The sequence below is a fragment of the Bufo bufo genome, chromosome 4 (genome assembly GCF_905171765.1).
Source record: "Bufo bufo chromosome 4, aBufBuf1.1, whole genome shotgun sequence".
NCBI classification, from domain to species: domain Eukaryota; kingdom Metazoa; phylum Chordata; class Amphibia; order Anura; family Bufonidae; genus Bufo; species Bufo bufo.
The window spans coordinates 282016514-282032294 of NC_053392.1; the positions used below are offsets into that span (position 1 = coordinate 282016514).

General features: G+C 44.4%; 1 protein-coding gene across 2 annotated transcripts in view; it reads left to right on the forward strand.

The window, feature by feature from the left end:
- The window catches only part of OGFRL1 (opioid growth factor receptor like 1), an 86804-nt gene that overhangs the window by 38537 nt on the left and 32486 nt on the right, over positions 1-15781 (forward strand). Inside the window, exons 3-4 of one of the 2 annotated variants that reach the window (XM_040428641.1) lie at positions 417-498; positions 2235-2313. In XM_040428641.1, the coding sequence (XP_040284575.1) occupies positions 417-498; positions 2235-2313 (161 nt within the window). The remainder of the gene's footprint in view (positions 1-416; positions 499-2234; positions 2314-15781) is intronic. The other variant, XM_040428642.1, reaches the window with a different exon arrangement.

Below are 15781 nucleotides of genomic sequence, written 5' to 3' on the forward strand. Positions count from 1 at the left end.
AGCGCTGGTAGGGGACCACAAACACCGGTGTCCCCTGCCTCACCTCGGAGGAGACCGGTCCTGACTGTTTCAGCAACGGTCACCTCCCCCTGATGCTTCTTACAGCTTCCGGCGCTGTGATGTGCCAGTCTTGATTGACCGGCCAATTGCAGCGCTTGGAGCACCATGCTGCCTTTATCCGGCATGGCTGCCTGCCGGGAAAAGCAGCCATGGTGCCCCGATTATTTTTTTATTTCCCCCCGCGCGGTCGTTCCCCAGTGCCTGGCGGAACTTGTGACGTACATGTACGTCACTGGTCCTTAAGGGGTTAAAACCATAGAATTCAAAGAGGGTGTGCTTTTGTTTTTCTCGTGACCATATCATCTTTTGCTATGTTTCCTGAAATATATCATTCATTTTTTTTTTTTTTTTTTCAGCAGAATCTTAAGGATCTTCGCTCTCAAAATGACTTGAGCAATCTCAGGTTTTATATGAACAAGATCCCGTTTAAGCCTGACGGTATGATTTAATTACCCCTGTTTTATAGATAATCATAATAAAAATCAAATATAAACTTTAAAAACGCCCATTATAGTATGCATAGTTTCAACATTATCCTTAAAGGGTTATTCTGACTACAGACGTTTGTGGTATACCCACAGAAGCAAGAATGCACATCTTTTTGCATAACTTCTATATACAGTACTTCAGTGGAAAGAACGCTACACATGGGTTTGTCACCCCCCTATACCCGCCCACCAATTGCTGCTTCAGGCTCCCATTCTTTTTGAAAAGTTCAGGTCTCAGAGATGGTGCCCACTTTTTTCACAATTTTATCTGATATGACCCATTTAGTGGGTTTTATGTGTCTGTGGTTAGTATATCACTTTAATCTACATCCTTTATATTGATCATCAGCTGAGAAAGGATGTGGATTCCAGACTACCCTAGACTTTTCACCCTAATAAGGCAAAGTAAGATTCCTCACTGTTCCTTTTACTGCTGCTATTTGAGTGTCTCAGCGCTTCTGTCACATGTCTGCATGATGGCGTGTCATCTGTGGGAACAACATACGTATCATTTGAGTGCCCGGGCTAGTCAGGGCACACTGTAGTGATGTCACTGGATTTGATATGCAGCCCATGCTTGTTTGGCCCATTCACATAACTGTCATCTTGTAGTGTGTACCCAAACACTAGTAGCATAGGATCAGTGAAGGACTCTGAGGTTAAACATTCAGTAATATTATTAGATAGACAAAAATAGGCTACTTTCACACTAGCGTTTTCGCTGGATCCGGCGGGGTTCAGCAAAAAAACGCTTCCGTTACTGATAATACAACCATCTGCATCCATTATGAACGGATCCGGTTGTATTATCTTTAACATATCTTTAACATTGCCAAGACTGATCCGTCATTAATTCAATTAAAAGTCAATGGGGGACGGATCAGTTTTCTATTGTATAAGAGAAAACGGATGCGTCCCCATTGACTTGCATTGGGGGTAATGCCAGATCCGTCTTGCTCCGCATCCCAGGATGGAAAGCAAAATACAACATGTTGCAGTTTGCTCTGCGGTCTGGGAACTAAACAGAACGGAATGCATTTTGGTGCATTCCGTTCTGTTCAGTTCAGTTTTGTCCCCATTGACAATGAATGGGGACAAAACTGAAGCGTTTTTTCCAGTATTGAGCCCCTATGACGGAACTCAACACCAGAAAATATTAACGCTAGTGTGAAAGTAGCCTTACAGTGCATTTGGAAAGTCTTCAGACCTTTTCACTTTTATTACACGTTATGTTGCAACCTTGTGCGAAAGGAAAAATAATCACGTTTTCCCCCATCAATCTCAGTACCGCATAATGAGAAAGTGAAAGAAATATATTAGAAATGATTGTAAATTTGTTAAAAAAGAAAAACTAAAATTATGCATGGACAGAGTATTCAGACTTTCCGAATTAATTTGTTTTATGAAGAACACTATTGGTGCCGTGGTAGGATCAATTTCTTGAGGAAGGTTCTTTATATGATTTTGCTCCTCCTTGCTGACTTTTCACATCTTCAGCTATGCTAGTTTGTTGTTATAAATGTACCTGCACTTCCGTTACAATATGTTTCAATACAGAATATAATTTTCTGTATTGTTATTTTGTTTAGTTAATGGTGTCTCATATAATATCAGAGTTACTGTAATTATTGGTTTTGCTTTTGCATGCAGTCATTACCAGATTTCAAACCTATTTCTCTATTTTAGGTGTTTCTATTGAAGACATTTTAAATAAATGGAAAGGCGACTATGACAAGTTGGAACATAATCACACTTATATACAGTGGTAAGTGTTAGTATTTACTGGATGTCACTGGACTGAAAGGAAAATGTGAAGTCAATTTTTTGTTTAAAGGGAGTCTGTCACCACATTTGAGCCTATTAGACAGATCCAATAGCGTTATATGTGCCACCCAGAAGTTTAAAACGGTACCTTTGTTGCATATACCGGAGTCTTGTTTCAGCCAAAAATGAACTTTGTAGGTTCTGTAAATGCGCCCTCTCAAGTGCCCAGAGCGGCGTCTCAATCTTCCGAGCCCAAGACCGGACCTCCCCAACGGCTCATAACCCCGCCCTCCGTGTGCCTCTGCCCGCCCGTTTACGCTCCTCCTCTCTCCTGCGGCGCAGTGGAAAAGGAGAGAGGAGGAGCGTAAACGGGCGGGCAGAGGCACACGGAGGGCGGGGTTATGAGCCGTTGAGGAGGTCCGGCCAGAGGTGACAAAGACTTTTTGTGAAGTTGATACCAAGAATCTGGATTTGAACTTCAAATACCATTCTGTATGAACAAACGGAGTTACATGTGTTAGTATTTCTTGATCTGACATTAAACCTTCCATGTACTGTCTCAATTTTTTTGAAAAAGCGCGCTGTAAGTTTCATCTTAGCCTGCTCTGCCTCTATACGTTCAAGTATCAGACAATTTGTAGTTTGTTGCACCACTTCTGCTATCGTTGGCACACTTGGTTGCAGCCAATGACTTAAAAGACACCTCTTGGAAGCCAAAATCAACACATGAAAAGCTGGCTGAATCTTTGAAGACCTCTCTGACCGCCCAATATGAAATAGGAGGACCTCTGGATTCATATTAATCTTCAGATTGCATTTAGAGCTTAACATGTCAAGAAGAGCCTTCCAAAAGGTGTGAACCGTAGTGCATTCCCACAACCCGTGAGTGACATCAGTGTCCGACATTTTGCATTTCGGACAATGTGTCCGTTTATCAGCTGAGATCCTATTCAGGGATTTCGGCAAGTAGAATCCGTATATTGCTCTTTGAATAATTTTAAATTATGTCTCCCGCCATATCTCACTACCCACCACTTTTCTTATGTGGATCCACCCATCCAGAAACTGGTCTGGTAACATTAGATTAGGAAAGAATTTAAGCCATTACTTAAAAAGCGAAGAGTCACCCAATTTAGTGTCAATATCCCTTAGAGAACCATATATGGTTGCTAGATCCTTTTTTGGTTCCTTGGAGAGCAGGAAAGAGTCAAAGGTATTGGCTGAAAATTCACGTGTTAACTCTCTGATTCTGGAAGATAAGAATGACATCATTTGTTGGTATGCCAGGAAATGAGATGCCGGTAATTGGTATTTCATCCTAAAGTCTTGGAAAGTATAAAATTTGCCTTCCTCTCTGTTCCATAAGTGTTCCACATTATTAATCCCCCCGGCCTTCCATTGGACGAATTGGGCATTAATGGATAGGGCTCTTGGAAACTAGAAAGGGAAGATCAAACATCCTTCTCACTGCCTTCCATGCGGCTATTGTATCTCTGAATAAAGTGCTGTGTTTTATACTGGGAGGCAGCTGCGCAAATTTGGTATGTAAAAGCGCATTTAAGTACCAAGGACTGGCCATTTCCTTCTCGACCTGTAAAATCAAGTAATGTGACGTATTATGCACCCAATCTAAACTGTGTCTCAGTAAACTAGCAAGGTTGTATTTTCTGATGTCAGGAAATCCCACCCCTCCCCTGTCTTTTTGTCTGCCAGGGTCCTCAAGGATATTCTACTCCTCTTAGATCGCCAAATAAACTATCAGAATTTTTTTTGTCAATTTTAGATATCTTTGTGTTTCAGGAGAATCGGCAACCTCTGCATAGGATACAAGAGTTTGCTAAAACTCATCATTTTTATTAGCGAGCATCTACCAAGGAGCGAGATGGGTAAATTAGTCCAGGAGTTGTGCTCTCCGATGATTTTATTTTATTTTTTTAAATAGAGGGGGTAGTTTAGAGTGTAAAGAGTATCCAGCATTTTACCTATTTTTATACCGAGATATTTGATGCTGGTGTTTGTCACAGCAACTGGTAAATCTTGTAGCACTCTGGGATTTAGGCTGGGTGAAGGGGACAAATTTAGTAGTTCACACTTAGATCTATTGACTTTAAAGCCAGATAGCTTGCCAAAATGCTCCAATAAATCAAAGAGTATCGGGATATCAGCTTGTGTGTGTTTAAGGGTCTGGGATTTAATGTTAATTCCTCTAATGGAATGATCCTGATTAAGGGCTCTAGAAAGTGGTTCTAAGGCAATATTAAATAATAAAGCCGAGAGCGGGCACCCTTGTCTGGTGCCTTTTTGCAGCACAAAGTGCTCTGACAGGAATCCCAGGATTGTGATCCTAGCTAGGGGGGAGCTACAGTGGGATGCTAAAGTTTGGGCAACTTTGTTAATCGTCATGATTTTCCTGTATAAATCGTTGGTTGTTACGATAAAAAATGTCAGTTAAATTATATCATATAGGAGACACACAGTGATATTTGAGAAGTGAAATGAAGTTTATTGGATTTACAGAAAGTGTGCTATAATTGTTAAACAAAATTAGGCAGGTGCATAAATTTGGGCACTGTTGTCATTTTATTGATTCCAAAACCTTTAGAACTAATTATTGGAACTCAAATTGGCTTGGTAAGCTCAGTGACCCCCCTGACCTACATACACAGGTGAATCCAATTATGAGAGAGTATTTAAGGGGGTCAATTGTAAGTTTCCCTCCTCTTTTAATTTTCTCTGAAGAGTAGCAACATGGGGGTCTCAAAACAACTCTCAAATGACCTGAAGACAAAGATTGTTCACCATCATGGTTTAGGGGAAGGATACGGAAAGCTGTCTCAGAGATTTCAGCTGTCTGTTTCGACAGTTAGGAACATATTGAGGAAATGGAAGACCACAGGCTCAGTTGAAGTTAAGGCTCGAAGTGGCAGACCAAGAAAAATCTCGGATAGACAGAAGCGACAAATGGTGAGAACAGTCGAGTCAACCCACAGACCAGCACCAAAGACCTACAACATCATCTTGCTGCAGATGTAGTCACTGCATCGTTCAACCATTCGGCGCACTTTACACAAGGAGATGCTGTATGCGAGAGTGATGCAGAGGAAGCCTTTTCTCCGCACACAGCACAAAAAGTGCCGCTTGAGGTGGGCTAAAGCACATTTGGACAATCCAGCTTCATTTTGGAATAAGGTTCTGTGGACTGATGAAACAAAAATTTGAGTTATTTGGCCATAACAAGGGGCGTTATGCATGGAGGAAAAAGAACACAGCATTCCAAGAAAAAACACCTGCTACCTACAGTAAAATATGGTGGTGTTTCCAGCATGCTGTGGGGCTGTGTGGCCAGTGCAGGGACTGGGAATCTTGTCAAAGTTGAGGGACGCATGGATTCCACTCAGTATCAGCAGATTCTGGAGACCAATGTCCAGGAATCAGTGACAAAGCTGAAGCTGCGCCGGGGCTAGATCTTTCAACAAGACAACGACCCTAAACACTGCTCAAAATCCACTAAGGCATTTATGCAGAGGAACAAGTACAACGTTCTGGAATGGCCATCTTAGTCCCCAGACCTGAATATAATTGAAAATCTGTGGTGTGACTTAAAGAGAGCTGTCCATGCTCGGAAGCCATCAAACCTGAATGAACTAAAGATGTTTTGTAAAGAGGAATGGTCCAAAATACCTTCAACCAGAATCCAGACTCTCATTAGAACCTACAGGAAGCATTTAGAGGCTGTAATTTGTGCAAAAGAAGGATCTACTAAATATTGATTTCATTTTTTTTTTTTGTGTTGCCCAAATTTATGCCCCTGCCTAATTTTGTTTAAACAATTTATAGCACACTTTCTGTAAATCCAATAAACTTCATTTCACTTCTCAAATATCACTGTGTCTCCTATATGATATAATTTAACTGACATTTTTTATCGTAACAACCAACTATTTATACAGGAAAATCATGACTATTAACCACCTCCGGACCGCCTAACGCAGGATCGCGTTCCGGAGGTGGCAGCGCTGCGCACAGTCACGCATATATGCGTCATCTCGCGAGACGCGAGACTTCCTGTGAACGCGCACACACAGGCACGGAAGGTAAGAGAGTTGATCTCCAGCCTGCCAGCGGCGATCGTTAGCTGGCAGGCTGGAGATGTGTTTTTTTTAACCCCTAACAGGTATATTAGACGCTGTTTTGATAACAGCGTCTAATATACCTGCTACCTGGTCCTCTGGTGGTCCCCTTTGTTTGGATCGACCACCAGAGGACACAGGTAGCTCAGTAAAGTAGCACCAAGCACCACTACACTACACTACACCCCCCCCCCCGTCACTTATTAGCCCCTGATCACCCCATATAGACTCCCTGATCACCCCCCTGTCATTGATTACCCCCCTGTCATTGATCAACCCCCTGTAAAGCTCCATTCAAACGTCCGCATGATTTTTACGGATCCACTGATAGATGGATCGGATCCGCAAAACGCATCCGGACGTCTGAATGAAGCCTTACAGGGGCGTGATCAATGACTGTGGTGATCACCCCATATAGACTCCCTGATCACCCCCCTGTCATTGATTACCCCCCTGTCATTGATTACCCCCCTGTAAAGCTCCATTCAGATGTCCGCATGATTTTTACGGATGCACTGATAGATGGATCGGATCCGCAAAACGCATACGGACGTCTGAAGCCTTACAGGGGCGTGATCAATGACTGTGGTTATCACCCCATATAGACTCGCTGATCACCCCCCTGTCATTGATTACACCCCTGTCATTGATCAACCCCCTGTAAAGCTCCATTCAGATGTCCGCATGATTTTTACGGATCCACTGATAGATGGATCGGATCCGCAAAACACATACAGGCGTCTCCCTGGAGCCTTCCAGGGGGGGTGATCAATGACTGTGGTAATCACCCCATATAGACTCCCTGATCACCCCCCTGTCATTGATCACTCCCCCTGTCATTGATCACTCCCCCTGTCATTGATCACTCCCCCTGTCATTGATCACCCCCCTGTCATTGATCACCCTCTGTAAGGCTCCATTCAGACATTTTTTTTGGCCCAAGTTAGCGGAATTATTTTTTTTTTTTCTTACAAAGTCTCATATTCCACTAACTTGTGTCAAAAAATAAAATCTCACATGAACTCACCATACCCCTCACGGAATCCAAATGCGTAAAATTTTTTAGACATTTATATTCCAGACTTCTTCTCACGCTTTAGGGCCCCTAGAATGCCAGGGCAGTATAAATACCCCACATGTGACCCCATTTCGGAAAGAAGACACCCCCAGGTATTCCGTGAGGGGCATATTGAGTCCATGAAAGATTGAAATTTTTGTCCCAAGTTAGCGGAACGGGAGACTTTGTGAGAAAAAAATGAAAAATATCAATTTCCGCTAACTTGTGCCAAAAAAAAATAATTTCTATGAACTCGCCATGCCCCTCATTGAATACCTTGGGGTGTCTTCTTTCCAAAATGGGGTCACATGTGGGGTATTTATACTGCCCTGGCATTCTAGGGGCCCCAAAGCGTGAGAAGAAGTCTGGTATCCAAATGTCTAAAAATGCCCTCCTAAAAGGAATTTGGGCACCTTTTGCGCATCTAGGCTGCAAAAAAGTGTCACACATCTGGTATCGCCGTACTCAGGAGAAGTTGGGGAATGTGTTTTGGGGTGTCATTTTACATATACCCATGCTGGGTGAGAGAAATATCTTGGTCAAATGCCAACTTTGTATAAAAAAATGGGAAAAGTTGTCTTTTGCCAAGATATTTCTCTCACCCAGCAAGGGTATATGTAAAATGACACCCCAAAACACATTCCCCAACTTCTCCTGAATACGGCGATACCACATGTGTGACACTTTTTTGCAGCCTAGGTGGGCAAAGGGGCCCATATTCCAAAGAGCACCTTTAGGATTTCACAGGTCATTTACCTACTTACCACACATTAGGGCCCCTGGAAAATGCCAGGGCAGTATAACTACCCCACAAGTGACCCCATTTTGGAAATAAGACACCCCAAGGTATTCCGTGAGGGGCATGGCGAGTTCCTAGAATTTTTTATTTTTTGTCACAAGTTAGTGGAAAATGCTGATTTTGTATAAAAAAAAAAAAAAAAAAAAGTCTCATATTCCACTAACTTGTGACAAAAAATAAAAACTTCCATGAACTCACTATGCCCATCAGCGAATACCTTGGGGTCTCTTCTTTCCAAAATGGGGTCACTTGTGGGGTAGTTATACTGCCCTGGCATTCTAGGGGCCCAAATGTGTGGTAAGGAGTTTGAAATCAAATTCTGTAAAAAATGACCTATGAAATGCGAAAGGTGCTCTTTGGAATGTGGGCCCCTTTGCCCACCTAGGCTGCAAAAAAGTGTCACACATCTGGTATCTCCGTACTCAGGAGAAGTTGGGGAATGTGTTTTGGGGTGTCATTTTACATATACCCATGCTGGGTGAGAGAAATATCTTGGCAAAAGACAACTTTTCCCATTTTTTTATACAAAGTTGGCATTTGACCAAGATATTTATCTCACCCAGCATGGGTATATGTAAAATGACACCCCAAAACACATTCCTCAACTTCTCCTGAATACAAAGATACCAGATGTGTGACACTTTTTTGCAGCCTAGGTGGGCAAAGGGGCCCATATTCCAAAGAGCACCTTTCGGATTTCACAGGTCATTTTTTACAGAATTTGATTTCAAACTCCTTACCACACATTTGGGCCCCTAGAATGCCAGGGCAGTATAACTACCCCACAAGTGACCCCATTTTGGAAAGAAGAGACCCCAAGGTATTTCGTGATGGGCATAGTGAGTTCATAGAACTTTTTATTTTTTGTCACAAGTTAGTGGAATATGAGACTTTGTAAGAAAAAAAAAAAAAATCATCATTTTCCGCTAACTTGTGACAAAAAATAAAAAGTTCTATGAACTCACTATGCCCATCAGCGAATACCTTAGGGTGTGTACTTTCCGAAATGGGGTCATTTGTGGGGTGTTTGTACTGTCTGGCCATTGTAGAACCTCAGGAAACATGACAGGTGCTCAGAAAGTCAGAGCTGCTTCAAAAAGCGGAAATTCACATTTTTGTACCATAGTTTGTAAACGCTATAACTTTTACCCAAAGCATTTTTTTTTTACCCAAACATTTTTTTTTTATCAAAGACCTGTAGAACAATAAATTTAGAGCAAAATTTATATATGGATCTCGTTTTTTTTTTTGCAAAATTTTACAACTGAAAGTGAAAAATGTCATTTTTTTGCAAAAAAAATCGTTAAATTTCGATTAATAACAAAAAAAGTAAAAATGTCAGCAGCAATGAAATACCACCAAATGAAAGCTCTATTAGTGAGAAGAAAAGGAGGTAAAATTCATTTGGGTGGTAAGTTGCATGACCGAGCAATAAACGGTGAAAGTAGTGTAGGTCAGAAGTGTAAAAAGTGGCCTGGTCTTTCAGGGTGTTTAAGCACTGGGGGCTGAGGTGGTTAACAAGGTTGCCCAAACTTTAGCATCCCACTGTATATAGAGTTTTGATGTATTCCCTAAAGGATCCTTCAAATCCCATCACATCTAACACTTCATTCAACCATCTCCAGCTCACATTATCAAATGCTTTCTCCGCGTCAATGGCGAGCAAAGCTGGAGATTGATGACGATGTGGGTTTATCTTGATGTCATCTAGCACTGCCAAGACCTTGCGGATTTTATATACCGCTGATCTGCCTTGAACAAAACCTACTTGAGGGAGTGTTAGATGTGATGGCGTTTGAAGGATCCTTTAGGGAATACATCAAAACTCTATATACAGTGGGATGCTAAAGTTTGGGCAACCTTGTTAATAGTCATGATTTTCCTGTATAAATCGTTGGTTGTTACGATAAAAAATGTCAGTTAAATATATCATATAGGAGACACACACAGGAGATAAGTCGAGGCAGAAAAGTGGCCAACCTGTCAGCTAATATTTTGGATATATATTTTAGGTCATTATTAATCAGGGATATCGGGCGATACGATGAGGGCAGAGTACAATCCTTAACCTCCTTCGGTAAAACTTTTATGTATGCCGTATTTATATCCTGAGGTATTTCTTGTCCTTGCAGGATTTGATTATATAGAGATGTAAGTACTGGGGCGATCTGAGGGGCTAATGCTTTACAAAACTCATTGGTAAACCCGTCCGGTCCCGGTGCCTTCCCATTAATAGAGTTTATAATCGCCCTCTGAACCCCCTCCACAGTGATAGGTTTGTTTTAAAATATCTAACTCCTCCTGGGAGACCGTCGGCAATGACAAACTGTCCAGCCACGATTTTCCCTGGATTTCAGGGCTCACCGTGGATGTATAAAGATCAGCATAAAACTTCTTAAAGATATCCACTATTTGTTTGGGTCTTGTGAACATAGGGGTGGGCGGTATAGGCGATATGCGATATAAATTTGGGCCACGATATGGATTTCGCCATGTCGCCGGACCGCGATATGATCGCTCTCTCTGCGCGCACCATTTTCTCCTGATGAGCCGGCCGGCACAGTGGAGGGAGAAGGAGGGAGTCCCTCCCTCCCCCACTGTGCGCGGCTGCCGCTGAACACCAATGAGGACAGAGTAGGAGGAGGAGGGGAGGGACTGTGGCCATTGCACCACCAATGAATGTGCCGGCCATATCCCATAGGGTCCCCCTCCCCCCCCCCATCATTAGTGGCAGTGGGCAGTTCCGATCGGAGTCCCAGCAGTGTAATGCTGGGACTCCGATCGGTTACCATGGCAGCCAGGAGTCACGCTACTGAAGTCCTGGCTGCGATGGTATGTTAGTGAGCAGCATTATACTCACGTGCGCCGTGGCCGGCGGGCGCTCCTTCTGTCTGTGTGGCGGATTGCTAATGCTTATAGCATTAGCAATGCGCCGCACAGACCTATGAGAAGGAGCGCCCGGCGGCCACGGCGCACGTGAGTATAATGCTGCTCACTAACATACCATCGCAGCCAGGACTTCAGTTAGCGTCCTGGCTGCCATGGTAACCGATCGGAGCCCCAGCATTACACTGCTGGGACTCCGATCGGATCTGCCACCAATGATTAATACTGGGGAGGGAGGGGGGTGGGTTTGAGTTACCAGAGGGGGCACATGAGAGGCTGGGGGGGGGGCACATGAGAGGCTGGGGGGGGGGGCACATGAGTGGCTGGGGGGGGGGGGGCACATGAGAGGCTGGGGGGGGGGGCACATGAGTGGCTGGGGGGGGGCACATGAGAGGCTGGGGGGGGGGGCACATGAGAGGCTGGCTGTCATGGTCAGCTCCCTGCTGTTGTGTGCACAGGGCAGCAGGGAGAGTGTAAAGTCCTATTCACCCTAATAGAGCTCTATTAGGGGGAATATGACATGGGTTCTAGCCCTTAAAGAGGACCTTTCACTACTCTACATACTAAAAACTAACTATATCAGTGGGCAGAGCGGCGCCCAGGGGTCCCCCTGCACTTACTAGTATGTCTGGGCGCCGCTCCGTTCGCCCGGTATAGGCTCCGGTGTCTGCGCTCCCTCTGTTGTACTGGAGTGATTTCTTGTATGAGGCGTGTCCCTTGTTGCAGCGCTGGCCAATCGCAGCGCACAGCTCATAGCCTGGCTATGAGCTGTGCGCTGCGATTGGCCAGCGCTGCAGCAAGGGACACGCCTCATACAAAAAATCAGTCAGAGGGAGCGCAGACACCGGAGCCTATACCGGGCGAACGGAGCGGCGCCCAGACATACTAGTAAGTGCAGGGGGACCCCTGGGCGCCGCTCTGCCCACTGATATAGTTAGTTTTTAGTTTGTAGAGTAGTGAAAGGTCCTCTTTAAGGAGGCTAATAGTTATTAAATAAAAAGTAAAAAAAAAAAGTTTAAACCCCCCCCCCCCCCCCAATATAGAAAACAATATATCGCAATATATATAGCACATGCTTAAAATTATATCGCAATATAGATTTTAGGCCATATCGCCCACCCCTAATAGAACCCCAATTATCTCTCAACGCTGCTTTTTGAGTAGAAGGCTTTAAGCCTTTCGCTAGGGAGGCCAAAAGTCTTCCCGCTTTGTTACCATATTTGTAGTATTTCGCTTCCTTCTTTTTACCTTCTAATTCCTCTCTCCTCTTAAGCCAACTGTCATATGCATTTTTAGCCTCTACCCAACTTGTTTTGGTGGATGCGGAGGGGTGTAATAAATGTTGTGTGTAAGATTTCCTAAGCACCTCTGTAAGTTCTCGTAATTTCACATTTTTTCCTCCAGTTGGCAATATATGCCAGTATCCTGCCTCTTAGCACAGCTTTACCTGCTCTCCAAACCAACTGGGATTCACTCGTGGGGGAGTTTTCCTCCCAATATTCTAACCACCAGGGATTCAACAGCTCTACAACATTTTCATTGGATACTAAATCTGATGGGAACCTCCAGAGGAAATCGCTTCCCCTCGGCACTGAATCTGTGATTTCTATGATCACCGGGGAGTGATCCGAAATGACTAAATCTCCTATTTCCGCTGATATAGTGCGCTGCAGTATAGAGTCGGTAACCAAGAAATAGTCAAGACGTGACCAGGAGTTGTGGCAAAAAAATATTGTCCAGCTTCACCTCGCAGTGCGTGTTTTATTAGGAAACGTGCTTAAAAACCAAACATCAGGCTCATATCATCAACATGTTTCGGATCAACATATATTACAGATCCTTCCTTATGATGACCAGGAGTTGTGGGGTTAGAAAAATGGGTAAATTCCCTTTCTTCTGGATGGGTGGATCTCCAAATATCGTGCATGTGTAGGTCAGCCGCAACTCTACTCAATATTGCATCCCTATATCTAGGTCTAGGCTGTTGTTTTGCATCGCTTTGCCTATCCTCTGAGAAGGACATAACCGTATTCATGTCCCCTGATACCAAACAATGTGGTGTTGTATCTTGCATGACCAGGTTACATAGGTTATCAAAAAAATAGTGTTGCTCTCATTTGGTCCATAGACGTTATAGATGCTTAAGGTTTCTGTGTGTAATTGAAGGAGTCTGCCCTCGTTATCCTCTTTGCTATTTACAATTTTGCACTGTAAACGTCTATGTATCAAAGGCAGAACCCCCCTTTCCTGGATCCATCTGCTGGAGAACCAAGGACCTGACCTACCGACAGACGTCGCATACAATGAAAGTCGGATCTTGGCAAATTAGTCTCCTGGAGCAAAGCAACGTCTGTGTGTAGGCGTTTCAAATGTCTCAGGACCATGATTCTCTTGTGCAGGGACTTTAATCCCTTCACGTTCCACGTGACAATTTTAGTCATAATTGCGCTTTTGAAATGGACATCTTCCGTATCTGTCTGATTCCAGAGACTAAACAGTGACCTCCAATATCTGAGATGAAAAACACCTAATCCCCCAAAAAACTCAATCCCCCCTATCCACCCTCCTTCCCCAGTAACGCTAATAACCCAACATTATAATGCTTAGACCTCACTTCTTCCCAACACAGCATTATAGCGCGAATCTTTGTCGCGCTGAGACAATGAACAAAATCATTAGTCCGCAAGTAGCCCTGTGTCGATGTGAAAGGATGCATCAGAGGCTTCATTAATCCAAAACGAACAAGTCTGGATACAGTGAGCGGAGCGAACACAAGATCACGCCCCCGACGACCCAGTCCCGGGATGAACTTTGACCGAGTCAGAACGGACATTTCCAGACATATATACTGGTACTCACTGTTCCTCTGACTCTGACAGAGTTATGTGGCATAACCGGTTTCAGTTATGCACTGACCTTTGCGCCATGGGGATGCTCGTCTTCGGATGTTGTAGCACGGAGAACGTTCTCCCTCTTTGCGAAGTATGTGATGCAAGGCGCTCCTAGCTTCTTGAGGATTTTGGTATGTAGCAACAGATCCCTCCGCATTGTGAACTCGTAAGGTCGTGGGGTAGAGTAGGGTGAATTTCACTTGAGCACTGTATAGATCCGAGCAGAGTGAAGAGAATTCCCGTCTTCGTCTAGTCACCTCTGCTGAGAAATCTTCGAATAGAAGAGCTCGAGAGCCCCTTAACATCAAGGGTGTCTTGCTACTTTTGCAGGCTCTGAGACTGGCTGCTTTTTCTGAGTAGTCGAGATAATGCACTATCACCTGTCTCGCCCTCTATTTGAGAGCCGCATGAGCTGATGAATCCCGGTCTTGTCTCCCTGCCGGCAACGGCGCCTGCCCGATTCTGTGAGCCCTCTCCACTTTGCAATGGGCAGGTAAATTCAGTGCCTGAGGAAGTTCTTGCTCACATAACTTTACCAGCTCATGCAGGGGTATTGTCTCAGCTATACCCACTAACCACAGATTATTCCTTCGTGAACGATTCTCCAAATCATCCAATTTTAGCAAGATTCTTTTGTTTTCTTGTTGGAGTCTGGAGCATTCGGAGCTGTAGTGGGTCTGGTCTTCCTCTGGTGAGGTAATTCTCCCCTCTGCTTCATCTAGGCGGCAGCCATGTTCTGCCAGGTCTTGGTGAATCTGTGACAGGGAGGCCAAGACCGTAGTGGAGAGAGACTCCTGTAGATCAGGAAGGATGCGCGCCGCCACCTCCTAGAGCCAGTTGCTTGTAATCTACAGCAAAGTCCTCTGGCTGATCAGATTCTACTCCAGGGTCCTCTTCTGATTGTAGCAGCGGCATCTCTGTAAGGACCAACTGGAGGGCGCGATCCGCCATGCTTCGCGCCACAGACTGCGATCTGGTGGCCTTCGGTGGTCCCTTCTGCTTGTTTCTGCTCCCCATCGTAACTAAAAATCGGTCCATACGAGACCGGGAGGTGTCTGCGTGAGAGACACCCAGACACCCAGATCTTGAGCTCCATCAAGTCCGGTAATGCAGGGAGTTAGGGTAGCAAAGCACGGGCTGTTGCGGAGCTTCACTCAGCGCATCCTGCCATGTTGGGGAACTAGGAGAGAAGCTCAAGTCCAGGACCTCCAAGGTAGTGTTTTCAGAAATACTACCAGTGCCACGAGCGTCACCAGAGAGACAACGGGAGCTTAGAGAGTTAAATAAGTGGCTTAGAAGCTGGTGCAGGAAGAAAGGGTTTGGGTTCATGGAGAACTGGGCCGACTTCTCTGTTGGTTACAGGCTTTACAGTAGGGATGGGCTGCACCTTAATGGGGAGGGTGCACCTGCCCTGGTGGAAGAAATGGTTAGATGGCTGGAGGAGAATAGTAATTTAAAATGTATTTTCACAAATGCCAGAAGTCTAGCTAGCAAAATAGGGGAGCTGGAGGCTATGGTACTAGAAGAACACATAGATATAGTTGGTGTGGCTGAGACATGGTTGGATTCTTCGCATGACTGGGCTGTTAACCCCTTAAGGACCAGGCCATTTTTCACCTTAAGGACCAGTCAGATTTGCAAAAATCTGTCGTGTCACTTTATGTGGTGATAACTTTTTAAAACGCTTTTACTTATCCAAGCCATTC